A 27,010-nucleotide genomic window follows, 5' to 3' on the forward strand; every position below is an offset into this window, starting at 1 on the left:
ACATGTCTCAGTAAACAGCGCCCTCTGGTGGTTGTGCCTGTCAGCATCTATAAACAGCGCCCTCTGGTGGTTGTGTCTGTCAGTGTATATAAACTGCGCCCTCTGGTGGTTGCGTTTATCAACAGCACCCTCTGGTGGTTGCTTTTGTCAGTGTCTAAACAGCGCCCTCTGGTGGTTGCGCCTGTCAGCGTCTATAAACGGCGTTCTCTGGTGGATGCTTTTGTCAGTGTCTAAACAGCGCCCTCTGGTGGTTGCTTTTGTCAGTGTCGCTAAACAGCGCCCTCTGGTGGTTGCTTTTGTCAGTGTCTAAACAGCGCCCTCTGGTGGTTGCTTTTGTCAGTGTCGATAAACAGCGCCCTCTGGTGGTTGCGCCTGTCAGCGTCTATAAACGGCGTTCTCTGGTGGATGCTCCTGTCAGAGGCTCTGTCCGTAAACAGCGCCCCCTCTTGGCCGGGCAACCCTTCGAACAGCTGGGGGATTTCCTGGGCGGAAGCAGCGGAGGGGGTTTCCAGTGCGATCATCCTCGTCCTCCCCGTTGAATCGCTCAATTGGACCCAAGTGACTTTTCTGTCTCACTTACAAATACACACACACAAACTAGGAGCAGAATCTTTTAACACCAAACTGGACCATGACGAGTCCGTCTGGCGTGTTGAGGCTCCGAGGTACCGGCAGCGACAGGTTGACGGTTTGAAGCCGGGAGAGTAAGTCGAGCCTTGGAACCGCCGAGGTGAACTGTGGCCTGCGGTGGAGATTCATGTAAGTCCCATATTTAGAAGAATTCCAGGAGAACCTCAGGAGAACAATGTTAGCTAGGTTACTGTTAGCATGCTGCAACGGGGAGAACTACATCAGATACTGTGGCTTCTCTTATCCTCTCTCCTCGCTCCCCCACTTTCTTCCCCTGTACGTTTGAAATGATCTGTAACATACAAGCAGTGAGCTAAAAAATGCTAACGCTCTGCTAGCATGCGCGGTTAGCATATGTGTTTACATTTCCAAAGAACTCAGCTCATCCCCGTGCTAAAGCCATGAGGGATCAATCACGTCTGGCCAAACCTTGTTGGGCAGAAGCGATTCTGGGGAGCTAAAACTCACCAAACTGCAAGGTGTAGTGATGTGGAAGAGTTACTGATTCCACTCATTGATCCATCCAAAGGATTTGTTTTGGTAGTTTTTTTTTTTTTTGTGGTCTGGAGCTTCAAACTTCTCCTTGTATCTGTGGGTTTCTCCGGTTTCCTACACACACCGACCACCAGAACTTTTGGGTGGGTTAGAACTGCCCTCACCTCACAGATAATGTACTGGTAACTTCCAGGGCCAAGAAACTATTTATTCTAACAAAAAAAAGAGCAAAATATGTGGGAAGAACTGTTTAATCAGCTGGTGGAACCACGTTGCCCAGAATTCCAAACCCAGCGCTTATTTCCTAGCGATTTAGATCACACGAAAAGGAGAATGAAACTCTTGGGTCAAAACAGAAACCTATATCAGTGCTGAATGGTTGGTACTTTCCTCGGCGTTCTCACGTGCCCTCCCCTCAGAGTTTGTGTAATAAAACTGCATTGGAGGTGAGTTACGCAGGACACAGCTCATCGGTGCCAGAATGTGACGGTATTGAATAAGGAGGACAGTGTCGGCCTTCTGGCCTGCAGATCCAGCTGTGTTTAACACATCTGCAGGGCTGGACGCCGCTCTGCCGGTCACTTATTTCGTGATGGATTTCCAGGTGATGCAGCCGTTATCAATGCGAGTGATTTGTTTGTGATCGTTTTTACCCCGTTTGCTTCCATAGTTCCACTTGTTTCTTCATTAAAACTTGACCTTAGAGCTTGCTGTGTGTGTGTGTGTGTGTGTGTGTGTGTGTGTGTGTGTCACTAGAAAAGCCCCTACCATCCCCACAGTTCAACTTTAACAGGAAGTGTTTTGTTTCCCTTTGTTGTTGTGTTTTTAAGAGCTTTTTTTTATTATTTTCTGAACGTATTTTATTCTGTCCGCTAGAATCTCCGTGGCTCTTGTCGAGCAGACCAGACTTTGAAATGATACCCGGGTCAGGACTGCAGCTGCGGTCGGCCGTGCATGAGCAGGCTCAACCAATCAGAGGGCTGGTTTGTTGTTTCAGGTCATGTCAGCAGGGAGGAGCACTGATGGGAGGGAGGTGCAGATTCCCCTCCAGCAGGCAGCACCTTCTTTGGCCATGCCCCTCTCAGTGGCACCGCTCCTCACGTCACACTCGCACCGCTCCACCAATCCCTGGCCTCCCACTGACCCCACCACCTCCCAAGGTAAAGCAGCCCCACGCTCTCCAGGGTGGTGGCTCCGTCCAGCTAGATAAACCTCAGGAGTGTCTCTGTCCAGCTAGATAAACCTCAGGAGTGTCTCTGTCCTGGTAGCTTCACCTCAGGAGTGTCTCTGTCCAGCTAGCTTCACCTCAGGAGTGTCTCTGTCCTGGTGGACCTACCTCAGGAGTGTCTCCGTCCTGGTAGCCTTACCTCAGGAGTGTCTCCGTCCTGGTGGACCTACCTCAGGAGTGTCTCTGTCCTGGTAGACTTACCTCAGGAGTGTCTCTGTCCAGCTAGATCTACCTCAGGAGTGTCTCTGTCCAGCTAGCTTTACCTCAGGAGTGTCTCCGTCCAGCTAGCTTTACTTCAGGAGTGTCTCCGTCCAGCTTGATTCACCTCAGGACTCTCTCCGTCCAGGTGTCCCTGCAGGCTTTCTGCCTCTTCACGGAGGGTTCAGAGACCACTTTGTAGAGGCCCTGGAAGCGAAGTACTGCTGCGAGTCCTGCAGGCTGGTCCTGTGTCAGCCTCGTCAGACGGAGTGTGGACATCGCTTCTGCCAGAGCTGTATTAATGACATCCTCAGGTGAGCTGGCCTCGGACGGGACAGGTGCGACCTGTGTCCGTACCGTAAAGACGCCGCGCGCGTCGGATCGTTCTTCCTCCTCTGGGCAGCAGGAAACCTTCTCTTCTGTCCCCCCGCAGTCACCCCAACCCCGTGTGTCCGGCCGACACGGAGCCTCTGTTCAAAGACAAGGTGCGCAGGGAGCGACCCGCCCGCAGGTGTCGGGCACCGACGCGCGACTGACCCGTGTCTGTCCCCCGCTCTGTCCCCCCGCAGGTCTTCAGAGACGTCTGCTGCCACCGGGAGATCATGGCGCTGAAGGTCTACTGTCGCAGCGAGGCCAACGGCTGCCAGGAGCAGATGCGGCTCCAGCAAATACCCGTAAGGAACGCGCTCCTGCCCCGGCCGCGGCTCCCCGGTCTCTGCTCCTCACCCGCCTGTCTCCCCCCCCCCTCCTCCCGCAGGACCACCTGAACACGTGTCCCTTCTTCGAGGTTCCTTGTCCGTTGGGTAAATGTAAAGAGCGGATGATGAGGAAGGAGATCCCCGAGCACCTGAGCTGGAAATGTAAATACAGAGAGACCAGCTGTGAGTTCTGCATGACCAAGATGCCCCTGACAGAGCTTCAGGTATCTCGTGTTGCTGCAGGAGCAGCTTTTCAGTGTTGTTCTGGTGGTTTCCTACCTTCACACCCGTGAAGGAACCGTCCCCGTCCTCGGGCGCGTTGTTGTCGACAGTCTTTCGCTGACCGGCCTCTGTTTTCAGAAACACAAAGAGACGGTGTGTCCGGCCTTCCCGGTGTCCTGCCCGAACCACTGCTCCCTCTCCTCGCTGCCCCGGAGCGAGGTGCTGCTCCGCCCCATCGCGACACCACAGCAACCTGAGCAGCGGCAGCTGCGCCTTTGGCTAACTCGGCTCTTTTTCTTTGACGTTGCAGCTCTCCAGCCATCAGCACGAGTGCCCCAAAGCTCAGGTGAGCTGTCCGTTCCACGGCTACGGCTGCACCTTCAAGGTAACTGCTGCCTCTTGTTCCGTGTGTGTGTGTGCGCGCGTGTGTGTGTGTGTAGCAGTGTGTGAACTGTAATTCTGTGGTGGCCTCTCACCTCTGCCGTAGGGTCTTAATCAGGTCATGAGGCAACATGAGTCCAGTTCTGCCGCTGAACACCTGAGGATGATGGCCAAAAGAAACTCCGCGTTAGAAAGCAAGGTAACCGTGGTAACCGTCGGAAATGGCGCCCGAGCCGCGCGCACGAGGTCAACCTGTGTTTGGTTCCTCCAGCTGGACGACGTCAAAGGGGAACTCCTGGAGCGGTTCAAGGTCCTTCCCGTTCTCAGCAGCCGCGTGGCCGAGCTGGAGAGCAGCAACGACGAGCTGAGGGAGAAGAACCGGCAGACGGAGCAAAAACTGGGCACCATGCAGGTAACAGGAGCCCCGCTGTTGCCGGGATACCACTGCAGCCGGCCGGGAGGGCCGGGAGGGCCGGTCGGTGCGGTTTTAACGGAACGAGACCAAACAGCAGCGCCTGGCTGTGACCCGAGACCTCCAGCTCAGGTGGATGCTGTCGTCATGGAAACGTACGGCGTTTGGACTGTAGTGAAAACAAATCGTGTGACTGTGGGCACCAGTATGAGGGATTTGGGATCCTCCTTTACTGCTGTTGCCTGGTCTCATCTTCTCCTCTGGGGCCTAGAATGATGCTTGGAACACGGGTCTGAGGTTCCGATACCCAGTCGAGGCCCATTTGGTAGCGCTGATGTGGATTAAACTTCCAGTTTAGATTCACCCTTAAACACGATTCTCCCCCCTTGTCCCGTAGAAGCTCATGAGTTCTCACTCCGAGAAGCTCCTGGAGCTGGAACTGGAGCTGCGTTCTCTCCGGGGGCTCCGGGACGAGGTGGAGAACCTGAGGGGAACGCTGGAGAGCGTCCGGACGAGGCTGAACGCTCTGGAACAGGGCGGGCGCAGTGGAAGCGGATCCACGCACACGCTGGGTCAGAACCCACACCCCCAGGCTCTGGTGGCGGCCGTTTGCCCACAGGTGTTTGTCCCCAACTGATGATTGGATGATTGTGTGTGTGCAGCTTCCCTGGAAGCGCAGATGAACAGGCACGACGACATGCTGAGCGTCCACGACATCCGCTTGGCCGACATGGACCTGCGCTTTCAGGTGCTGGAGACGGCCAGCTACAACGGGACTCTGATCTGGAAAATCCGGGACTACAAGAGGCGGAAACAGGAAGCGGTGGCTGCAAAGACGTTGTCGCTGTACTCGCAGCCCTTTTACACGGGATACTTTGGCTACAAAATGTGCGCCCGCATTTACCTGAACGGAGACGGGATGGGCAAAGGGACGCACTTGTCGCTCTTCTTCGTGGTGATGAGGGGCGAGTACGACGCCCTGCTGCCGTGGCCCTTCAAACAGAAGGTAGTAACCGTCCGCTGGCTAACTCCAGTTTCATTAAGCGTCGGCAATGATGTGTGATTTCGAGGCTAATGGAAAGCGTCTGCCCTCCGTGCAGCATCCCAGCTGGACTATGTGTCCTCTTCTTTGTTGTTTGGGTCTTAGAACCACCCTTCACCTCCTAAAAAGGCTCAAAAAAGTAAAAAAGGTCATTTCAGACGTCCAACGTTTGCTAACAGCTGAGCGAAATAAGAATTATGGCCAATTCCACCTGACAGAAGAGCTCATTTTGGCTCGTTTATGCTCCTTAAAACCACCCTGATACTGTTTCTACTGATCCAAACTTTCCAGAGCCACTCAGGAACCACACTGTACAGCTACCTACCAACCACGGAGCCAGGCAAGAGCAGACTGGATGATGCATAATGACTTGCTTCTGAATGTAGGAAGTGCTATTGTTAGTGTTAATGGAGTAAATTCCACGATGAATGCAATTATTGCGAAAGTCCCGGCGAGACTTAAGGAAGAATCAGAACTATGTGAAACCATGAGATGGGCGTGATTCACTGTTCTCGCTCATTTGGGAGTTTTGCAGCCTGTTCTCGACACGTCCCGGCAGAGCTTTTCTCTCGTCTGGCGTCCCAGAACTAATTTGAGTGGTCAGAAGTTTGAGGTCCCGGCAGAAAGGTTGAACAAGAGTGGATAGTTCAGGGCTGTGAGGCAACAATTGGTACAAAAAATGGCCACAAGTTTGAGACACACTTCCAAGGGTGTGTGCACATTACGAGCCGTGCAGCAGAGGCAGGGCCCTTGGAGGACCTCCCAGAACCTCCGCACTCGAGTTTCTGGGGAAGTTTGAAATGTTCTGGCCAGAACAAACTGTTGGTTCTCTCGCAACCTCGATGAGAACCACCGAAATGAAAGGCTGGCTCGTTCACGTCGTTCATGGTTGGTAGGATCAGCTGCTCAGCCTCACCTGCGTGTTCTTCTCTCCTCCGACGAACGATCTGACTGTCTGCTAGCTGCTAGCTTAATAGTGTGTTCTCCAGTCCGCCGTGCACAGTGATGCAGAGAAGTCTGTCCCGTGTGTCTGTGTGTCAGGTGACCTTGATGCTCATGGATCAGGGTCCATTGAAGAAACACCTCGGCGATGCCTTCAAGCCCGACCCGAACAGTAGTAGTTTCCGACGTCCTGTGGTGGAGATGAACATCGCATCGGGTTGTCCTCTGTTTGTGTCTCAGAGTGTTTTAGAGACAGGCAGCTACATCAAAGATGACACCATCTTCATCAAGGTGAGGTTTCCTGCAGATGATGACCTGACCTTTGACCTGGGCTGCTCATGCTTGGTTGTGTCTCCAGGTTACCGTAGATACCTCCGATCTCCCTGAACCGTGACATTGTGGCCACTCTGACCTTGCTGGCCTGAGAGCGGATCACCTGGTGTATGCCGAGCAGAGCAAAGCATGCTGGGAAGAGGAGATTATGAAGGTGGCTTCAGGAATCAGAGAGGAAACGACCATCAGAGTAAACCTGACAGACACAAGAAGACGTGTGTGTGTGTGTGTGTGTGTGTGTGTATGTGTGTGTTACCGTGGCATGGTGGTAACGGCAGCCAACTTGGCACTGCAGCAATAATACAGCTGCTACTACTGATGCTGTGCATCAAGTTTTACTTCCTGTTTCCTGTTTACAAGTCATGCTGAGAAATCCACAGCAGTCATGAGGGATGTGAGAAAACCAGTAAAATCTCATATTCCCCAAACCTGTTCCTGTGTGTCTTTGAAGCAGAATTCCCAAAATTCCTCTGTGGCTTTAGGATTTCCCAGAGTTTAACAGTTTCGTTTGATTCATTTGCACAATTAGAATGTTAAAGTGTGAAAATAAAATAAAAAGCAAAGAACGTGGTTTTTATTCTCCCCCCAGCTCTGTGGCGGGCAAAAGTCTGGGTGCAACAAAAATCCCCCCCCCCCGCAACAAACGGGATTACATTTAATTTGGTTGTGCAATGACAATAAAGTTGTGATGATGTTGTGTTATGTAAGTGATGAGAGGAGCCTGAGGTTCCACAAGACTGTCCTGCTTCTGTTACTATGTGATTTACTTTTGTCCTGCTGGGTCCTAATGTGACTGGATTTGATGTTTGGTGAGGGGGAACCGGTCCAGTTCAGCTCTACTAAGCTTTCTCAACCAGTGTTAGTAAATCTGCCATTTCCAGATCTGGAGATCAGACGTTTTACGTCTAAAAACTGTCCAGACACGCGGGTCCTGCAGGGGGCGGTAGTGCGCTCGTGGCTGTTTGTTTTAAAGAAGAAGAAGAAGAAAGGCGGAAGAAGCTCAGCTTGTTCTGGTGACTGAAGACGGTTCCGAAGTTTCACCGAACCAAGCTTGTTCGGTGAGTTTGTTATAGATTTTGGGACGAGTTTCCTCAATCAGCTGCTAATAGTTAACTGAGATACAGAGTTTGGGGCCGTTAACAGTAATGAGACATAAGTCGAGATGAAGTGTTTGATGTCAATTGCAGTGAGAAAAACAGGTTTCCCTGTACAATGAAATTATTTCTTTGCTCAACGCAATAAACGCCAGAAATAAGAAGGCACGACTAGTTAATTTACATTGGAAATGAAAAGTGTAACAATAAGCTTTTGAAAATTGCGTGTAAACACAGCTTAAGCACAACTGTGACCTACTGTAACCTGTTATTTACAGCTCCATAACAAAATCAGTGCTTCAGACTGGCTTCTGTGGCCTCTGTCAGCCTTTATTAGGCATTAAATACACCCTCACAGGACATTTATATATATATATATATATATATATATATAAACTATCCTGGCCTCCAGACCTATCTATGTTCTCTGCTAACTCTCATTAACAGTTCCTACAGTCCTCACTAGATGGCAGTTTTCATGCTCCTTGCTCATGGAACCTGCAGAAAACCCTACAAGTCATTGGTTTTATCTGTCTCGCAGAATTCAAACACAAAAAAAACAGCCAGAGCGAGGCTTTCTTTATAGCAACTGTCTTGCTGTGCTCTGTTTTATTGCTAATAGTCTCCCTTGAAAATAAGATTTAAAGTCAGACCCTTTCACAGAGACATGAAGGATGAATTTCTGTCGTGTTCATGTGAACGAGAGACGCGCTGTAATCTATTTTGCTGTGCTGCTGGTCCAGTGTGTGTGTGTGTGTGTGTGTGCGCGCGTGCAAGCCTGTTCAAAGACTTGACAACTGTCTCTGAGCAATGGCATCTTTTGGGTGCAAGAAGACAGCTAAAAACGCACAGACAGAAAAAGCATGTTGATTATTTCAAGACAATTTGCAGAAGCATTGACGTGCAAAATCTCCTCAATCTAAAACGGACAAAAACGTTGCGGCTACAAGTTGCTTTTTTGCAGCTTTATCTTCCATCTGGGTCACGGCGCCAAGTGTTGCTATGACACCGGAGTGTCGAGTCCAGACCCGGTACAGAATGTTCCTGTAGACTGTGGCAGGAACTTTGTGGTGCCACTCCACGTACGTGCTACCTGCTGACATCTTCCACCCTGCTGCTATCTGCTGGATTGTCTCAGGTGCTTGTTTGCACAGCCGATCCACCAACCTGAAGAGAGAGAAGCCTCTTCTATAGGATTAAAAAGCTTTTTTTTAAAAAAACATAAGCTTTGCATTTCAAATCTGACACACCCTCATTTCATATTAGCAATAAAGTAGATAAAATCACCTGCTTAAAGAATCGTAAAGTCTCCGCTGTGGGATAAAAACCTGGCTGAACGAGTCGGTTCCTTTTACCACATTTTCACCGTGAAAAGTTCCCGTTCCTTCATTTTATGTTAATATCATCTCACCGACAACAACAACAACAACAAAATCCATTCATTCCGTTGTTCAAACCCTCCGTTGTCCAGTGGGAATCCGGCAAAGATTCACAACAATCCCGGTGAGTCCAAATGCTACTCGAGACATCTTTATTTACATTATTTCACATTAGTTAGAAATGAAACCAGCCTGTAGCCTCACACACACTCGGCTTATGTTCCAGTGGTCCTGCGTCCCTCTTCTGTGTAACAGTGTGTGTCTCTGCTCTGTGACTGGTTGCCTGGCAGCTGTGACCAATAACCTGTTGGACTTTTTGTTCTCAGATCCAAATGTTTGTCCTCAGGACCTTCCGTCTCAGTCAAGCTCCAGCCACACGTCTCCTCAGAACCGTGTCCACCCAGACTTTGCCCACGCTGACTCTCTTCACCAAGGTAACGCACAAACACCATCGGACGCTTTGTCCAGATCTGGTGTCTCACCGCTGGCCGAGACGAAGCCAGATTTTATAACTTGATCATTTTCTGTTCCTATTGGAGCTCAGGTGCAGTCTTTATGCTTTAGGTAGCATATTAGAGAGCTAAGCAGCGGCGTGTGTCTCCACAGGATCCATGTTCTCTATGTGATGAAGCTAAAGAAGCTCTGGATCCTCTCAGACACAGAGTGAGACACTTGTTTCTTTCCCCACACGTCCATGTTCCCCATTTTCTGCTGAAGATGTGCAGTTGTAAAGCTGTAACAGTTAGCAGCTAAGCGCTAACTGCTCCTGCCTGTCTGTCTGTCTCTGCCACATCTTACCTGGGCTGTAGGTGTGACCCAGAAGCATAAATTCCTGTCTTTTCTCTGTCTGCTTGTGTCCCTGCAGTTTGTCCTCCAGCTGGTAGACATCAGTCTTCCAGAGAACAGGACGTGGTTTGACAGGTACAAGTGGGACATACCTGTATTCCACCTGAATGGACGCTTTGTGATGAAACATCGAGTGGACCTCGCATTGCTGGACAAACTGTTGCAGGAGGCTGAGACCAGCAACGCATGATTGACGCCTGGACCAGTACCCGGTGAATCGATGGTTACGGTCGTGTGTCCTGATCAATAAACTTCGTCTTGAACCGAACAGTTATACCGTCACATTTGTGAAGGTCGCGACCTTGGCAGCGTAACCAATGAAACCTGAAGCCAAACCCGAGTCACGCGACGCGTTGACCTCATCTATATTTCATTTTTTGCCCGTCAACCAATTCCCCACCTGTGAGAGTCGTTGTCATAGAGACGAGTTTTCAGTCAGGCTTGTGGATGGCGTCCAGCAGCAGGGCCGAAGATGTCCAAGTGGCTCTGCAACGAGCAAAAGCTAAGATTAGCAACTTGCAGCAGCAACTGAGGGACAAAGCAGACAGGTCAGATTCAGAAGTGTGTGTTTCCTCCTTCTCATCTGATCTAGTTGGCAGAGTTGATCACCGAACAGCTAGTTTGTAAAATACATTAATATTCATAAGTGAGGAGGTCTGATTATTGATAATGAAGGAACAGAGGAATGCTGGGTAATCTGAGCTGTTAGAGGCATTAAGGAATCGCGCCAATGTGATCATAAAGCAGCGTTTTCTTAGTGTGTGTGTGTGTGTGTGTTGGTACATGCTACATAGCAAGGACCAGATTATGCATTTCACTAGCAAAGTGAGGACCTTCTGTTTGTCATTTCAACCTTTTTCTGCAAAAGTACAAATGTGTGTCTCATATTTATTTATCCAGTCAAACCAGTTCAGAGTGTCCATTGACGACCAGTAAGTCATCGTGGACCCTAAGCAGGGACCTCAGGGACTCTCTGGTAGACATGTACTCAGGTAAACTCCCATTTCCACTGCCAAATCTTCAGCACAGCCTGTTGTCATAGCAACATGTTGCAAACCCGTTTTGACGCAGTAGAAACGCTGAAAGTGTTTGAACGCACGTGACTGCGGACAGAACTCGGTCATGACGTCGTGAGGCGTTTGATGACCTTGAGTCCAGGGTTCACATGTGGTTTAGACACTTGTGATGTTGGGGTGAGGTGCTGGGGAGTGTTACGTCCACGAAAGTCCTCACAAAGATGCAAATATGTGGTTCTGGAGGACTTTGCTGTATTTGTCAGACGTCTGAGACGGTTGAATTAAGGACTGAGATGAACAGCATCTTCATTTGAACTAGATGGATCCAACTTTCAGCGTTGCTGTAGAATCAGGAGTCGGGTTGGACGGTTAGGGCCAGGTAAGGGAGGGGGGCCAGGTAAGGGAGGGGGGCCAGGTAAGGGAGGGGGGGTCAGGTAAGGGAGGGGGGCCAGGTAAGGGAGGGGGGCCAGGTAAGGGAGGAGGGCCAGGTAAGGCGGAGATGATGGCGTCTGCCTTCATCTCCACCTACAGCTTCACAAGAACCAGCTTTGAGCTCTGCATTGCTTAGGAAACCAGAAGGGGGCGCTGTCTCTCTATTTATGCCGTCACTTAGACCAGTAACTGTGTCCATCCTGCCCAAATGTCTGTCCGTCCGTCCGTCCGTCCACCCTGAGCATTGTCTCTGTATCTGTATTTATATTAAACAGATGTGGTCCTTACTTTCAGTCCTGCAACACTCCTGCCTCACAGTTTTCTACATTCTGAGCATGTGTGGCTACACACACACACACACACACACACACAGACAAAGGCGCGTGAGTAGATTAATATCATGACAAAAGATGAAAACAAAAGCTGAGCGAGGCCAAGAGTGAATGAATAGAAAGGGGGGAAGACATTTGTGTGAACTGTGTTTAATCTGCAGACTGGGTGGTCTACACACACACACACACACACACACACACACACACACACACACACACACACACACACACGTATTGTTGGATAAGGGTTTCTCCAGACTCAATTTGTCTGAATAGAGCGAAGTATCTGCGGTTCCTGTGTGGGTGTGAATGTGCATTTGTTTGTGTTTCAGGTCTTTTCTGATCATCTATATTGAGTCGTCTCTCGTCCGCGATGGCACATTGTTTTTCATCTATTGTCCAATCAAAGTGAAGTTCTTCTAATCTGTGTTGGCGCCCAACTGTGGCGTTAGAGATGTTGCTGCCGAAGCTCCGTATTCTCCTGCTGAGCTCAGTTAATCAGCACCAGAATTGAGTCCGTTTTAAATCCTTCATTACAAACCATTCAGCAGATTCTGTGGTTCTGACTCAACCTCCCGTGTTCTCCAACCGCTCCGCTTCTTTTTAAAGACCAACAAAGACCTTTGGTGGTGGAACCCAGCAAACTGGCTGAATACATTCATTGACTTTTGGACCAAACCACAAAAATTCTAAATGTGACCTGACACTCTCAGCCGTGAATCACCTGTGACTTCATCACTCATGTGTGCCTCACCTGTGACTTCACTTATGTGTGACTCACATGTGACTTCATCACTCATGTGTGACTCACCTGTGACTTCACTCATGTGTGACTCACCTGTGACTTCACTCATGTGTGACTCACCTGTGACTTCATCACTCATGTGTGCCTCACCTGTGACTTCACTCATATGTGACTCACCTGTGACGTCATTACTCATGTGTGCCTCACCTGTGACTTCACTCATGTGTGCTTCACCTGTGACTTCACTCATGTCTGACTTCATCACTCTTGGCTGTGCCTCACCTGTGACTTCATCACTCATGTGTGCCTCACCTGTGACTTCACTCATGTGTGACTTCATCACTCTTGGCTGTGCCTCACCTGTGACTTCACTCATGTGTGACTCACCTGTGACGTCATTACTCATGTGTGCCTCACCTGTGACTTCACTCACCTGTGACTTCATCACTCATGTGACTCACCTGTGACTTCATCACTCATGTGACTCACCTGTGACTTCACTCATGTGTGACTCACCTGTAATGTCATCACTCATGTGTGCCTCACCTGTGACTTCATCACTCATGTGACTCACCTGTGTCCTCCCCACAGGTGCGACCTCCTGTCTATGCTAACGACTGTTGCGTCGGCGTTCTGTGGCCGCTCCATTGATCTTTAAGAACGACTTTGCTGAATACGCAGGTTTATTGTCCGTCGTTCTTCACGACCTGTTTGTGTGCAGTAATAAATGAGCGTGCGCGCGCGTGTGTGCGTGCACGTGCGCGTCTCTCCTGGGCTTAATATGGATATCTAAATTCATGTGCGTCGATGTGGCGGCAGCAGCGGTGGGCGGATCACGGGCGGATTGTGTTGGATTTGAGCTGAAGCCTCTTTAATCATCGTAACACCGTCATTAATATTCATGCTGTCAGCTGGAACACCCGACACTCTCTGCACCAAACTTTCTGCACAAAATATATTAAATACAGCTTAAAAAATTAATGGACTTGAGTGTAAATTACATGGGGGGGTGCGGCCTCCTCTGCCCTCTCCTCATTGATTCGTGTGGGTCGCTCCCCTGATTGGCCTTTGCTTTTTGCCTTTTTTCTGCAGATTTTCAATTTTTGACAAGACTTCAAAGCAGGCGCGAGGCATGAACGGTCATTTAGAAGGATTTAAGCACATTATCACATCTGTAATTGTACATGAATAATAAGATGATCTGCCATTCTCAATTAGCTCTGAGTCCACAAGAGACGGCAGCGCGAAATGAGAAAAGTTTCAAAGTAAAGAGATTTATAAAGGAACCCATTACAGCGGGACCGGGACCGGAACCAACCCGGCGGCACTTTGAAGGTGCTTTCATCTGGGTCGGTGATACTGCGGTTGTACTGGTGTAAACACTGGACTGGTTAGACTGGGAAACCCGTCAATGGTAAAAGAGCAATAAATGTATCGGGTTTTATTTTGAAAGAGTTTTGTCAACATCGCTCCGCTGCCTAAACACACACACACACACACACACACACACACACACACCAGTGTGTTGTGTTGCTTACTTTCGACTTAAACATTTAACATGATGTCTGACTCCATTTTAATTACACCTGCGGCTCGACGCTGTGATTGGTGGTTTATTTAACCAGAGTTGTTAACTGTTCTTAACGAGGCCTTAACGAGATATTAAAGCTGTGTTTGTTCTGCTGATGAGCTGCAAGCTTTTGAAAGCTCAACATTACCACAGGATTACTGCCTGCTAATGACTCTGCGAGAGCGAGACAGGCAGCACAACAGTCCGACGGACAGGTGGTGCGTTGTCACCGCATCCTCTCGTGTCTCCAGGTAACCCCTCTCCTCCTCCTCCCTCAGCTAATCCCCAGGTGAACGCGGAGCTGCGGCGGCGTCTGCCGGAGCCGATCCGGAGCCCTGACGGGTACAGAACCGACAAAGCGGGAGTCTCTCACACTGAAGGGTAAATGTATGGGATGGTGGACTTGGGTGACTCGGCAAATATCTTAAAATGTGTATTCACACATAACAGTTCTCATGATTATACTGGTTTTATAACCGTAGCTCTGGCCTCCATGATAACTCACACCAACAGGGTGTAATTACCACGTTTATATGTGTTTACGACACAAAGATCCTTTAGAAAATGACTCTTATCTTTTTGAAGATCAGGACGTTGGGCTTCAGTGCCGACACACTAGCAGCCACGTGACTACAGCTTTAGCGGTACCAGCGGCCGCCTCACATCACCGTGCACGTGTAGCCGGCCTTGTACGCAAACGGTGGATCTGAAGACGGATCTGTGTGCAGACTGTTGACTAATTCAGCTAATCTGGTGCAACTGCCGAGCAACTGATGCAACGCCCGCGATTGTTTCCTTATTTTTGGCTAGATGCCTCCGTCCGGGTGGTTTTGTGGCTACACGGCCGCCACCAGGGGGCAGCACGTCTGTGCCCTCTTTTATTTTAATGTAAAGTCAGTAAAGCAAATTTGAATTTGCAATGAAAGGCAATTTCTGGCTGGTTAATAAAAAAAAAGCGTCGCTGAGTGACCGAACCTCTCCGGTTATATGATTGTTTCCTTCAGGTCGCCGGGAGGCGAAGGGAAGATGGATCTTCGGTCCGCCCGCGATCACGTCCCCCAGTCGGAGAGCAGCAGAGATGAACCTGAAGGAGACCGAGGTCGTCCTGCCGTCCAAAAACATCCGGTCAACAGCGGAGACAGGTCAGGCAGCAGCAATAATCGGTGACACCAACACAACCGAAACAACCAGCCGAACAACACACGCTGTGCACGGCAGCGGGTATAAAAAGAGCCCGTTCAGCCTTTGAGATCCTTATTGGAAGCATTCGCTGCATCTCGGCAGTCGATTCATTAAAAACTTTATTGCCTTTTATTAAACTTCAGCTGCTTTTAATCTCTAGTTTTTGTGTCTTTTGGTGATTTCCAAATGAAGCCTGAGTTGCATCACTGAATAAAATGTGACCTATTAATTTGAATGTGATTAGTCTGGAGAGGGGACCGAAATAGAAGCATAGAAGAGGAGAGTTGATATAATAAAGTGAGAATGACAGTGACAGTATGAGCAGCGCCTTATTTACTCACTTTATTACGTTAAGAAGCCGCCTGACCTTTAACACGAGACAAGAGAATCACACCCACTGATTATTAAAACCGCTCATCTCATAAGGCGTCATGTTAAACATCTGAACCTACTACACGGGCGACAGCCACAGCCGGCCGACCGTGCTGCTGAAAACACACACACACACACGCACGCATGCGGTGACGTCATTTGACTGGAGGTTATTTCTTCAGCTGTCATCAGGAGGTCATCGTTGGAGCAATTACACCTCCCGACAGAGACAAAAACATCTCATTGTTACTGAAGGAGCTGGACGCCGTGAGGAGCGACAACAAGCAGGTACAAGCACTTCCTGGCGTGTCGTTTAGGCGATAAACTACACCTACGGCTGTACGTCCCTCTGGAGCTGGAGCGCCGTTGTCAGGGGCGACGTGCGGCCTACTGTCCTGTCCTGTCCTGTCCTGTCCTACTGTCCTGTCTCCCATTGATTGATTGATTGATTGATTGACTGTTCCAGCTGCTGGATCGGCTAGTGCACAAAGAGAAGGAGCTTCAGAGGAAGGAGGTGGAGGAGGAGCTGAGGGAGGAGCAGAGGGAGGCCCAAAGCTGGGAGAGAGCTGCAGGTTAGGAGGAGGTGTATGTTTACTCTCCTCTTAATAAGGATTTGATCTGACGCTGACTTCTTAAATATTTAAATTATGCACACTGTTTAATGCAAACACACGCAGAATCATCAGGATCGAGGTGACAATTAACATTTGTTGTTGAGCAAATAACTGTTTGTTTAGCCTGCAGTCGGACGTAATATTGATAGTGTGTGTGTGTTTAATTCAGCGGGATTACTGTAGAAATTAATTTTTAAAAATGAGATTTGTAGAGGGGAAACTATTTCTGTTTGGTGACTTTGTCCTCAGGTGTGTTAGAGGAGGTTCTCGCTGCTCAGAAAGACAGAGATCAGGCTCTGATGTCACGACTCCTGCTGGCCAATGAGGAGAGAGACGAGGCTGTTCTTCATGCACGTCAACTCCAGCAGGCCTCACAGTAAAACACACACACACACACACGCACACACACACACACACACACACACACACACCACACACACACACACACACCACACACACACACACACAAAAGGAAAAAGTGCTTTGAACAAGGAGAAACCCTGAGCAGGACCAGGCTCATATGGGAGCTCCCTTCTGATGGACAGATGGGTACAGGAGGAGGTGAAGGAGGGATGGAGAGCAGGGGGACGATAGAAAGAGGAGATAAGGTGGCTAGTTTTAAGACCACGGAGTCTCCAATTCCTGCATCACAATTTAAAATACGCAGGAGGGAAATGGCAGAAAGAAGCAGCAATGATAGCAAAATATTAAAAGATTCTGTGAAAGAGGGATGAGAAGAGTCTTGTAAATGTTGCTGACTGTCGCCTGCAGAGCTTTCAGTGTTCCCCACCAGGACGGGGGTCCGCCTGTGTGGGATTTTAGCCATTTTTAATTTGTATTTTTAATTTCTCGGTTCTGTTAAATTTAATGTTAAATTTTCATCATTACGAATGTTGAAAAACATCAGAGTGGCTTTCAGAGGGGCCTTTTTCACTTGACTGTACATGTTTATTGTGTTGATAGGAACTAAGACGCCAGCAAACTCCTCAGTTTGGTTGCATTTCAATAACTCGTCGTGACAATTAATGTGCGGAGCAGGTCAAACTTTTCTCATTTATTAATTAAATTATGACATTATTCCTCTGCTCCTGCTTCTCCGCTGTCTTTTGAATGGCTATAAAATGAGCTATCCTCTTTATTGAGCTACCAAATTGACCAGAAAATCTAATTAAAGATGAGACACCCCTCCTCTTTTTGTAACACCTCCCCCACACCAGAAGGTAATTGATATTGGAGGCCACGGTCGTCTTTATGAAGGGGAGAATATGGAGGAGCATGTTCCATCTGTCAGGTGTGTGTCTTCTTAACCGCGGGAGGCGTTCTATACTCTCCCGTATGTCAACATGTGTGTTTTTGCGTGCGTCAGGCTGAAGCCAGCGTTTCCTCACGTGTTCGGGTGATTGATGCTTTTCGGTGAATTTTTTTTTTTCCCCCCCCCCAATCTAATCGTTCAGCAACATCTGCAGGACACAAGTGGTGCTGTCAATGTTGAGTTGAGAAAATCAGACCAATATTGATGAATCAATACTTTGACTCCCCTTTCAGTGACTCCAGTCTTAGTTACAGGCTGGAAATGTGGGTTTGAATTTGTAAAGTGTGGTTTATTTGTGTGGCGTAAGGGGGGGTGGGGGGGGTGCAAGGCTTCAATCAAGTAGAATCTGTAATCTGAAGTGTTCATCGTAAAGTTTTTCTGGCCGTGGAATCTCTGGAGGAGGTGGAGGAGCCGTATGAGGAGGTGAAGGAGAGTATGTGAGCTAGGCTGGATGGGCTGTAATCAGGGTGTTAGGAGATTTTATTGGAGGCGGCTGTTCTTTCATTACCTGCTACTCCCTGCAGAGCTCTGCCGCCTCGACCACTTTATTACAGTTTATTAGAGAAAAACAGCAGCAGTTCAATGAAAAGAGTCTCCCAGGAGGAGGTGCAGGAGATCAGCTGTTAGCAGCTTCTCGACCAGCATCATGGCAGCCTGCCTGACAAATAAAGTCCGGAGCGCTCATATACCTCCAGCATGAGGTTGAGGAGGACAGCAGGGAGCAGGAGGTAAAATGAGTGCAGTCGGTACTGCGTAGGCATCCATCAGACCCTCCTGCAACCGGCTTTTGACATTTATTTAAAAATTAGAGTCCCAAAGTCCTCTGCAGGCTGGACTGTTGTGATTCGGTGTTGTCAGGAGGTCTGAAAGATTCTGTCAGAACCTCCCGCTGACCATAAATGCTGCAGCCAGAGAGGTCACATGACTCCTGTGCTGGCTTCTCTTCACTGGCTGCTCCTCAAATCCAGAACAGCCTTTAAAATCCTTCTCCTGACCTACAAGGTCCTTAGAGATGCTGATATTTAGACATCCAGATTGGCCACTCCCAGTTGTAAATAACAAATAAAACACTATATTCAAGAAAGGGCCAGACTCAGGATATCTGTAAAGACTCCAGAGAGCATCTGGACTATAAAGATGCTTGAACTGAAGTGAATTGGGATTCGATGAGCCTTAAAACTAACACCTGCGTTGTCCTCGTTCAGGTTGGACAACTTTCTCCTCGACAACTCTGACATGGTAACAGTTCTTTTAACTCTGGTTCCTCTACCTGCTCCTGGGGTTCCAGCTGGCTTCACTTCTCTGTTCAACGTCTCGTGGTTTGTCCAGGAGGTTGATGACCTTCTTCAGTGCGTTTGCGACGCGGAATCGGTTCAGGAAGTCCAACAGTCTGGTTCAGCGTTGCTTCAGCATCTACAGCGGGCAAAGCAGCGGAGACATGACATCGTGACCCAGGAGATGAAGGCTGTGATGGAGGAAAGAGACGCTGCCATCTTTAAGGTAATGGGGGCTCATTTCGGTCACCTCAGGTTTGTATGAACACTTGATGAGTCGGCTGCTGGAGCAGTGGTGTGACCAGGCTGGAGGACAGACCCAGGCTCAGGCCCAGGCCCAGGCCCAGTCTGAGGCTCACGCTGAGGCTCAGGGCCAGGCCCAGACCCAGACCGAGGCCCAGGCTGAGGCTCAGGGCCAGGCCCAGACCCAGGCTCAGGCTTAGGCCCAGACCCAGACCCAGACCCAGACCCAGACCCAGACCCAGGCTCAGGCTCAGGCTCAGGCTCAGGCTCAGGCTCAGGCTCAGGCTCAGGTGCATCCCCAGACCCAGGTCCAGGCCCAGGCCCAGGCCCAGGCCCAGGCCCAGGCCCAGACCCAGGTGCAGGCCCAGACCCAGGCCCAGGCTGAGGCCCAGGCCCAGGCCCAGGCCCAGGCCCAGACCCAGACCCAGACCCAGACCCAGACCCAGACCCAGGCTCAGGCTCAGGCTCAGGCTCAGGCTCAGGTGCATCCCCAGACCCAGACCCAGACCCAGACCCAGACCCAGGCCCAGACCCAGACCCAGACCCAGACCCAGACCCAGGCTCAGACCCAGACCCAGACCCAGGCTCAGACCCAGACCCAGGTGCAGGCCCAGACCCAGACCCAGACCCAGGCCCAGGCTGAGGCCCAGGGCTTTTCGCCAGGTTCAGTGGTTTTCTAAACACCAGCTGGCTCATCAGCCTTGTCCTCCTGCGGTTTCAGTTTCACTCCAGCCTCTGTCGTCTCTTTAACCTGCTCGGTGCAGCACAGCGCACAGCTCTGCATGGAAGCACCATCGGAGGGTTGAGGTGGCCTCGTCAGCCTCGCTGCCAAATATTTGAGTTTAAATGTGAACATGAATATTTTGAACACCGTGAAAAATAAACGGTCCACAGACAAATATTGACTGTCAGATCGAGCCGACCTGATGAGCCGATGTTTGCTGAATGCTTGCTGTTTATACACGCGCGTGTGTGTCTGTGTGTGTGTGTGAGAGAGAGAGACAGAGGATTTCAGAATGACGTATTTGCATATAGAAGCAGCAAATATCCTCAGGCGGAGAGCAGCCTCCACATTTGAATGACATCATTCCGAATGTCACCTGATCATTAGCAAAATGTTTTCAGAATTAAATCAAAGTGACGAGCGATGAAGCAAGACACTCTTTTCCTGCCAGCATCATTCTTCCCCCCCCGCAGACAAATGTGACGGCTAAAAACAAATGTCCTCATCTCTCCGTAAGCTCCCTCCGTTCAGGCTTGGATTCGTGAATCTGACTCGACATTAGACACTTCGTACAGACCATCGGATTTCTGTCATGTAAATGAGGAGGACGCATTTTTTGACTCATTTACAGAACATTATGAGTTAATAAGTTAATTTTCATAAGATTTGAAAAGTTTAATTTTGAAGATGAGATCAGATCTTCTCCGCGGCTGATTAATATTTAAGTTCACTTTCAGAGATTATTACCAAAACCTGCAGAGTCCAGAATTCATTACCCACAATTCATCTGGATTCATATCCCACTCACTGTGGGAGGATCAGAAAGGGGAGAGTAGACGGAGGACTGATGGAGGGATGACAGTTAGAGTGAAGCGCAGGAATATGGAGCAGGTGGAGGCTCAGAAGTTTCACCTCCTCCCCTTTAATAAGTGGTCATAATGGAAAAGAACCAGTCATCAAGCCGGCAGGAGGGAGGCAGCAACAACGGCGGCAGCTGTGACAGCATCGCTGGACACGATGGAGTATTTCTCCTCTGAAGTACATAGAATTAGCGGAGTAAATGTTGGCCCACGACGAATCGCTGAACTCAACGGGGCGGAAACGGCTGGAGCGTAACACGTTCCGATGATGTTCCGTGCGTGCAGCCTGTATGTCGATGTGTGAGCCTGTCTCTGCCAACCCCGTCGGTCTTCTTCGTTGGTGCCGCCCAGGCTGTTATTGTTATGGCGCTAACCTTCGCCGATGCGACGGCTCGGCCATCTTTAACACCACACCTCTCTGCTTTAACACCACCCCTCCATAGTAACACCTTAATCCCACCCCTGCTCGCCGTGGCGACACGTTGAAATGTTTCAATGCAGCTGTAATCCCCAGAGGAGGCTGAGAAGAGAGTACTCCATGCTGGAGGACCCCCCCCCACCCCACCTCCGCACTGCTAGCCAGTCCCTCCATCCCTCTCTTCATCTCTTAGGATTATCTCGCTGGTGCAGCTGAGACTTCTGGGAAATATTAGAAAGTGTGAGATTTGCTCGCATTCATCGGCTACCTCTCTCTGCCTCTGCCTCTCTCCTCTGATAGCTGCCGTTATTGAGTTAAGATCAGGTAATTACACGGTTAATATAACATAATTAGAGTTAAGAGATTTGGCGTTCCAAGTGTAAATCAATTAAAACAAACAATAGAAGAAACGGATGAGATGAATTGGAATTAAAAGGCACCTGCTCAGGTTCACCTGACCGAGGCAGCTGTTTTACATGGTTCCACATTTAGAGTCAACATCCACCAAAGCAAAACTCTGATCTGTGCGTGTGTGTGTGTGTGTGTGTGTGTGTGTGTGTGTGTGTGTGCACCTTGTGTATTTGCAGTGTAAACGTCTGGAGCAGGGTCTGGTGCTGGAGCAGGTGAGAAATGAGGTAACAACGTTTCCTCTTATTCAAATTGTGTGTCTGCTTGTATGAAATCTAACGTCTAACGGGGTCAGCTTAAGATCGATTGACACATGAATCCAGTTGAAACAGGCCTGAGGTCAGTTCATGTTCTTCAGGGTTGTTTGAATTTCTGGTTATTTTAATAAGAAGTGAGTGGGGTCAGAGGTCAGTGTGCAGCAATGATGTCAGTGGAGAGGAGGGGAAGGCCTGCAGCCATGAAGGTTAGAGGAACCTCTGGGTGGGTGATCCTTGTGTACCCAGACTGATGAAGGTTTTCAGCTCCATCGTACAGTAGAGAGGGAGCTTCCTGCCGTACCCGGACAGGGAGCTGCTCACGTGTTCATTGTGAGTTGCTCATCAGTGGAGCAGGAATTTGTCAAATTCCTGGCCTGTTGTCTGCTTTTCTTCAGTTCTGCCTGTTTTTTTTCTCAAATATATTCAGATTTGTTATTAATGTAGCACTCAGGCAGGGTTTTTTTTTTCTCTACAAAGTCAGTTAATGAGGCTGGGGGGTTCCAGGGGGATTAAAGCCTGGCGAGCTTTTTAATTTCTGTCACAAACACCAACAGCTGCTATGAAATAATCTGACAGACTGTCGGAGACCAAAACAACAAAACCTGAAACCTGTTTGCGGGGTGGGTTTAACCATGAACTTCAACCCATATTTAGAATCCTAACTTTTACTTTTTCCCCAATAACAGCAGGTCATAGTGCAAGCTCATTTAACTGTTAAAGGTCAGAGGAGGTCCTCACACTTTTTCCTGTCACCTCCTGCCTCCTTCTTTCAGACCTCCTCCTCACGTTCTCCAGAGAACACAGCGTTGTATTCACCTCCTGTTAAAGGTCGCTCCTCCTCACTTGTAAATTAGGTGATGAATAATGAGCGTCTCCTTTGAAGCATCTCCTCTCTGCAGGAGAAAACACATATTGACTCTCTGGTTTCAGTTTCTCCTTTGATGTCTCGCTTTATACTGGCAACCTCGCAGGAGGAGGAGGTCAGGATCAGGTCCTCACTGTTGGATCAGAAACACTGAGGCGCTGGAGGAGAAAGGTTGTGTTCGATCTGACTTAGCAAAACTTTGAAAAGAGCAAACGGTAGCTAATTCACAAATCTGGCAACCAATGTCAGCCGTGACCATTGGTCCTGCGAAAATTAGCCGCCTGTATTTGGTGCGCTGACTGACATGTGTCTCATCCAATCAGGAGCAGCCACCGAGGCTTCACAGAAAGAGAAGCAGCACGCTGCAGGAAGCAGGGATGGGCGTGCTGAATGTCCATCAAAGGTCAGAAATCTTCACATTTGCTTTACCCATTGATCAAAACAACAATGGCTGCCGTATACTGTTGATATGGACACTAGAGGTGTATGTTAGCAGGTCTAAGTGCTGCAGCTAAGAGGGCGGAACCTGCTGTGGACCTGTTGTAAAAGAAACCTCAATGTGTTTTTACTGGATCGCAGTTTTATCATGCTCCTTATTTTCCTCCCTCCTCTCACAGCTGTGAGGATGTCTTGACATCTCCCCCCTCGCTGCCCACGGAGAACCCCTCTACAGCAGGTCAGACCCTGCACCCACACGACCCATCTCTGCTTCTGCAGCTGGAGCTGTTGTCTAACGATAAAGAAAGCTTGGAGGCGGAACTTCAGCGCTGTCAAGGAGCAGAGCAAGAAGCCAAGGAAAGAGTCCGCAGGTGAGATGGTGCTGTTGCTATGACAACATGTTTAAATCAAAGTGTGTGTCTAGGGGGGAGGTCTACTGAGATTTTGAAGGTGTGTTCTCTGAAAGTTGGTCAGTAGAGGGAGAGAATATGTGTTCACTGATTATTGGTCTGTACAGGTACTGATGATGTGTTCACTGACAATTGGTCTGTAGAGGTACTGATGATGTGTTCACTGACAGTTGGTCTGTAGAGGTACTGATGATGTGTTCACTGACAATTGGTCTATACAGGTACTGATGATGTGTTCACTGACAACTGGTCTGTACAGGTACTGATGATGTGTTCACTGACAATTGGTCTGTACAGGTACTGATGATGTGTTCACTGACAATTGGTCTGTACAGGTACTGATGATGTGTTCACTGACAACTGGTCTGTACAGGTACTGATGATGTGTTCACTGACAATTGGTCTGTACAGGTACTGATGATCTGTTCACTGACAATTGGTCTGTACAGGTACTGATAATGTGTTCATGTCAGTTGTTCAGCTGAAATTATGGAAATGTGTTTACACCTCAATTGGTCTGTGGAGGTGGTGATGATGTGTTCACTGACAGTCAGTCTGTAGACTCAATGATGATGTGTTCACTGACATTCAGTCTGTAGAGGTGGTGATGATGTGTTCACTGACAGTCAGTCTCTGGACTCAGTGATGATGTGTTCACTGACAGTTGTTCTGTAGACTCAGTGATGATGTGTTCACTGACAGTTGTTCTGTAGACTCAGTGATGATGTGTTCACTGACAGTTGTTCTGTAGACTCAGTGATGATGTGTTCACTGACAGTTGGTCTGTAGACTCAGTGATGATGTGTTCACTGACAGTCGGTCTGTAGAGTCCCTGATGATGTGTTCACTGACAGTCGGTCTGTAGAGTCCCTGATGATGTGTTCACTGACAGTCGGTCTGCAGAGTCCCTGATGATGTGTTCACTGACACCGGGCTGATTGGTATTCCGCAGGTGCGCTTCGATGCTGCCGAGTCGATCGGAAGAATTAATCCTTCAGATTTCCGCGTGCGCGGGACAGCGCTCTTTCTTCTTCTGCTGCTTCTCATCTCATCACACTGAAGACGAAGGGATGAGATTCATGATGAAAGCAGCTTAACTCGTCCGTCTGCATTCCGCGCCGTCCTCAAATCTGCCGCTGTAATTTGGCTGTCAGTGGGGGGGCAGCTGCTGCTGAAGAGCCTCCCCAGATCCCGAACAGTCAGAGAGGAATATTTGTTCTGAAGTGGGGGAGGGGGGTTATTACAGACAGCTCCTTTAATTTAGTTTTGGATGGGCAGCGAGGGAGAGAGGGGGGGCACAGAGGGTGGGGGGGTGGGGGGGAGTGAGTGAGGGGGGGCACTGAGGGTGGGGGGGTGGGGGGGGGGGGTGGGGGGGAGGGTGAGTTTGTCTCTGGGAGGATTTTCATTGACACTGATAAACTTGTGTTCGAGTGATAAAGTTCTGGACTGACAGCAAGGTTCTGGTTCTGGTTCTGGTTCTGGTTCTGGTTCTGGTTCCGACCCTCCTCTTGGTTCTCCTCAGGTTGGAGCGTCTGGTCGACGTCCTGAGGAAGAAGGTGGGGACGGGGAGCGTCCGAGCCGTCATCTGAGGAGCTCCTGTCCTCCTCTTTAGATGAACCCAGTTTAATAAAGACCTGATTTGATGAACATCAGAGTGAGTTTTTATTCCCAAGCTGCTTCAGGAACAAAGTTCCTTTTCCTCCTCCCTCAGATCTCTTCCTCTTTTCCCTCATCCTTCCCTCCCCTCATCCTTCCCTCCCCTCATCCTTCCCTCCCATCATCCTTCCCTCCCATCATCCTTCCCTCCCCGTCCTTTATCTCCTCCTCTCCTCTTCCTCCTTCTCTTCCGCTCTCCTTCAGTTCCTCCGCTCTCAATCTCTTCCTTCTCTTCTTCTTCTTCTTCTTCTTCTTCTTCTTCTTCTTCTTCTTCAGATCTTCTCAACTGAAAAAGAAACTTTAAACATTTTTAATTTTTGCTTTAGAGGTAAAGATGGCATTTACTTTGGTTAATAACGTCTTAATGACATAACTAATAATCTTAATTACATAACTGGTCCTAATACTTTGGGTTTTAATAACAAAGATGTCAACAAAAGAGGCTAAAAGCACAAATGAGTGTGAAAGATGACAAATTTCTGCATGTCGACCAAAAATTTGACCTATTAACGATTTGTTACCGTGGAGACGTGTTGAATCTTTATTTACGATCAGGGCGTCCCAGAGCCTGAGCACAGACCTCCACCCATCATCCATCCATCATCCACTCATCCATCCATCCATCCACCAACCACCCATCCATCCACCCATCCATCCATCATCCATCCATCCATCCACCATCCATCCATCCATCATCCATCCATCCATCATCCATCCATCCATCATCCATCCATCATCCATCCATCCATCATCCATCCACTCATCCATCCATCCATCCATCCATCCATCCACTCATCCATCATCCATCCATCCATCATCCATCCATCCACCAACCATCCATCCACTCATCATCCATCCATCCATCCATCCATCCACCACCATCCATCCACTCATCCATCATCCATCCATCCATCCACCAACCATCCATCCACTCATCCATCATCCATCCATCCATCCACCAACCACCCATCCAACCACCCATCCATCCATCCACCCATCCATCCACCAACCACCCATACATCCACCCACCCATCCATCCACCCATCCATCCATCCACCACCCATCCATCCATCAACCATCCATCCACTCATCCATCCATCCTCCCATCCATCATCCATCCATCCATCCCTCAGTCCATCCATTAATCCATTGTCCTCCCATCTGTCTATCTGTCCGTCTGTCCAAAGCTCACAGGTGTGGAATCTATCTCATCTACCAAAACAATGAGAGCAAGATACGTGATTTGTGTGTGTGTGTGTGTGGTGTGTTGTGTGCGTGTGTGCGTGTGTGTGTGTGTGTGTGTTCTCCCCTGTACCCCCACTGACTGGTTTCCATGGTCACAGTGAACCACTAGTGGTCGACTTGGGTGTCCTCCCTTTAATCCTGCAGATGAAAATCTTGTATTTTTTCTGAAGAAAAACTGATTTTGCTTGTTCCAAACTCCACACGTGTGTGTGTGTGTGTGTGTGTGTGTGTGTGTGTGTGTGTGCGCACACTGTCTCTCTCTCTCTTTCACTCTCTCACCCACTCTCTCTCACTCTGTTTCTTACTCTGTCTCGCATTCTCTCCTGTCTTTCCCTCTTTGACTCTCTCTCTCTCTCTCTCTCTCTCTCTCCTCTCTCTCTCTCTCTCTCTCTCTCTCTCTGACTGTTCCCCCCCCCCCCCCACCCCCCACTCTCAGGGTCTCTCGCCCTTTCTCTCTCCACTTTGATCGTCCTCTTTTCTTCTCCGGGGATTTCTTTGCTCTTTTCTCGCTGCAGCACAATTGTGTTGTTGGAATAATTAATTCCAATCCCCATCAAAAGGCATTAGTGGCCCCGGGGCCCCTGCTCCTCACTTTTTTTTTCGTGGGAGAATAAAAAGCGAGGAGAAGAAAGAGGCCGAGGCCGCCGCTTTGTGGCCCTCATGTTCCTCCATAAGGCCCACACAGACAAAAAGAGGCCGAGGGGCCGCCGCCACCACCTGAGTGCCACAAGTGGCCC

General features: G+C 49.2%; 3 protein-coding genes across 6 annotated transcripts; all 3 read left to right on the plus strand.

Annotated features, from left to right (window-relative positions):
* The first annotated feature begins 391 nt into the window (after positions 1–391).
* traf3 (TNF receptor-associated factor 3) lies at positions 392–7,152 on the plus strand. Of its 2 annotated transcripts, none has more exons than XM_057059398.1 (14): positions 392–759; positions 2,002–2,285; positions 2,700–2,865; positions 2,985–3,036; positions 3,121–3,225; positions 3,309–3,473; positions 3,610–3,690; positions 3,782–3,856; positions 3,959–4,051; positions 4,124–4,264; positions 4,662–4,836; positions 4,927–5,270; positions 6,348–6,539; positions 6,607–7,152. In XM_057059398.1, exons 2-14 carry the CDS (start codon positions 2,126–2,128, stop codon positions 6,640–6,642), a joined length of 1,785 nt encoding a protein of 594 aa, XP_056915378.1. In that variant the 5' UTR covers positions 392–759; positions 2,002–2,125; the 3' UTR covers positions 6,643–7,152. The 2 variants fall into 2 exon arrangements, with proteins under 2 accessions (XP_056915378.1, XP_056915377.1); XM_057059397.1 differs by having other exon boundaries at positions 393–759; positions 2,123–2,285.
* Positions 7,153–7,301: 149 nt separating this feature from the next.
* c16h5orf63 (chromosome 16 C5orf63 homolog) lies at positions 7,302–10,168 on the plus strand. Of its 2 annotated transcripts, XM_057059410.1 has the most exons (5): positions 7,302–7,639; positions 9,147–9,178; positions 9,381–9,488; positions 9,661–9,717; positions 9,920–10,168. In XM_057059410.1, exons 3-5 carry the CDS (start codon positions 9,387–9,389, stop codon positions 10,088–10,090), a joined length of 330 nt encoding a protein of 109 aa, XP_056915390.1. In that variant the 5' UTR covers positions 7,302–7,639; positions 9,147–9,178; positions 9,381–9,386; the 3' UTR covers positions 10,091–10,168. The 2 variants fall into 2 exon arrangements, with proteins under 2 accessions (XP_056915390.1, XP_056915389.1); XM_057059409.1 differs by lacking the exon at positions 9,147–9,178.
* Positions 10,169–10,272: 104 nt separating this feature from the next.
* mipol1 (mirror-image polydactyly 1) lies at positions 10,273–25,019 on the plus strand. Of its 2 annotated transcripts, none has more exons than XM_057059403.1 (13): positions 10,273–10,448; positions 10,801–10,892; positions 14,274–14,376; positions 15,000–15,137; positions 15,732–15,837; positions 16,016–16,121; positions 16,413–16,539; positions 18,681–18,714; positions 18,805–18,975; positions 21,582–21,629; positions 22,848–22,927; positions 23,142–23,333; positions 24,895–25,019. In XM_057059403.1, the coding sequence occupies exons 1-13, from the start codon at positions 10,348–10,350 to the stop codon at positions 24,959–24,961; spliced, it is 1,365 nt and encodes a 454-aa protein (XP_056915383.1). In that variant the 5' UTR covers positions 10,273–10,347; the 3' UTR covers positions 24,962–25,019. The 2 variants fall into 2 exon arrangements, with proteins under 2 accessions (XP_056915383.1, XP_056915384.1); XM_057059404.1 differs by having other exon boundaries at positions 21,582–21,617.
* The last annotated feature ends 1,991 nt before the right edge of the window (positions 25,020–27,010 follow it).

Source organism: Takifugu flavidus, chromosome 16, assembly GCF_003711565.1.
Source record: "Takifugu flavidus isolate HTHZ2018 chromosome 16, ASM371156v2, whole genome shotgun sequence".
NCBI classification, from domain to species: Eukaryota; Metazoa; Chordata; class Actinopteri; order Tetraodontiformes; family Tetraodontidae; genus Takifugu; species Takifugu flavidus.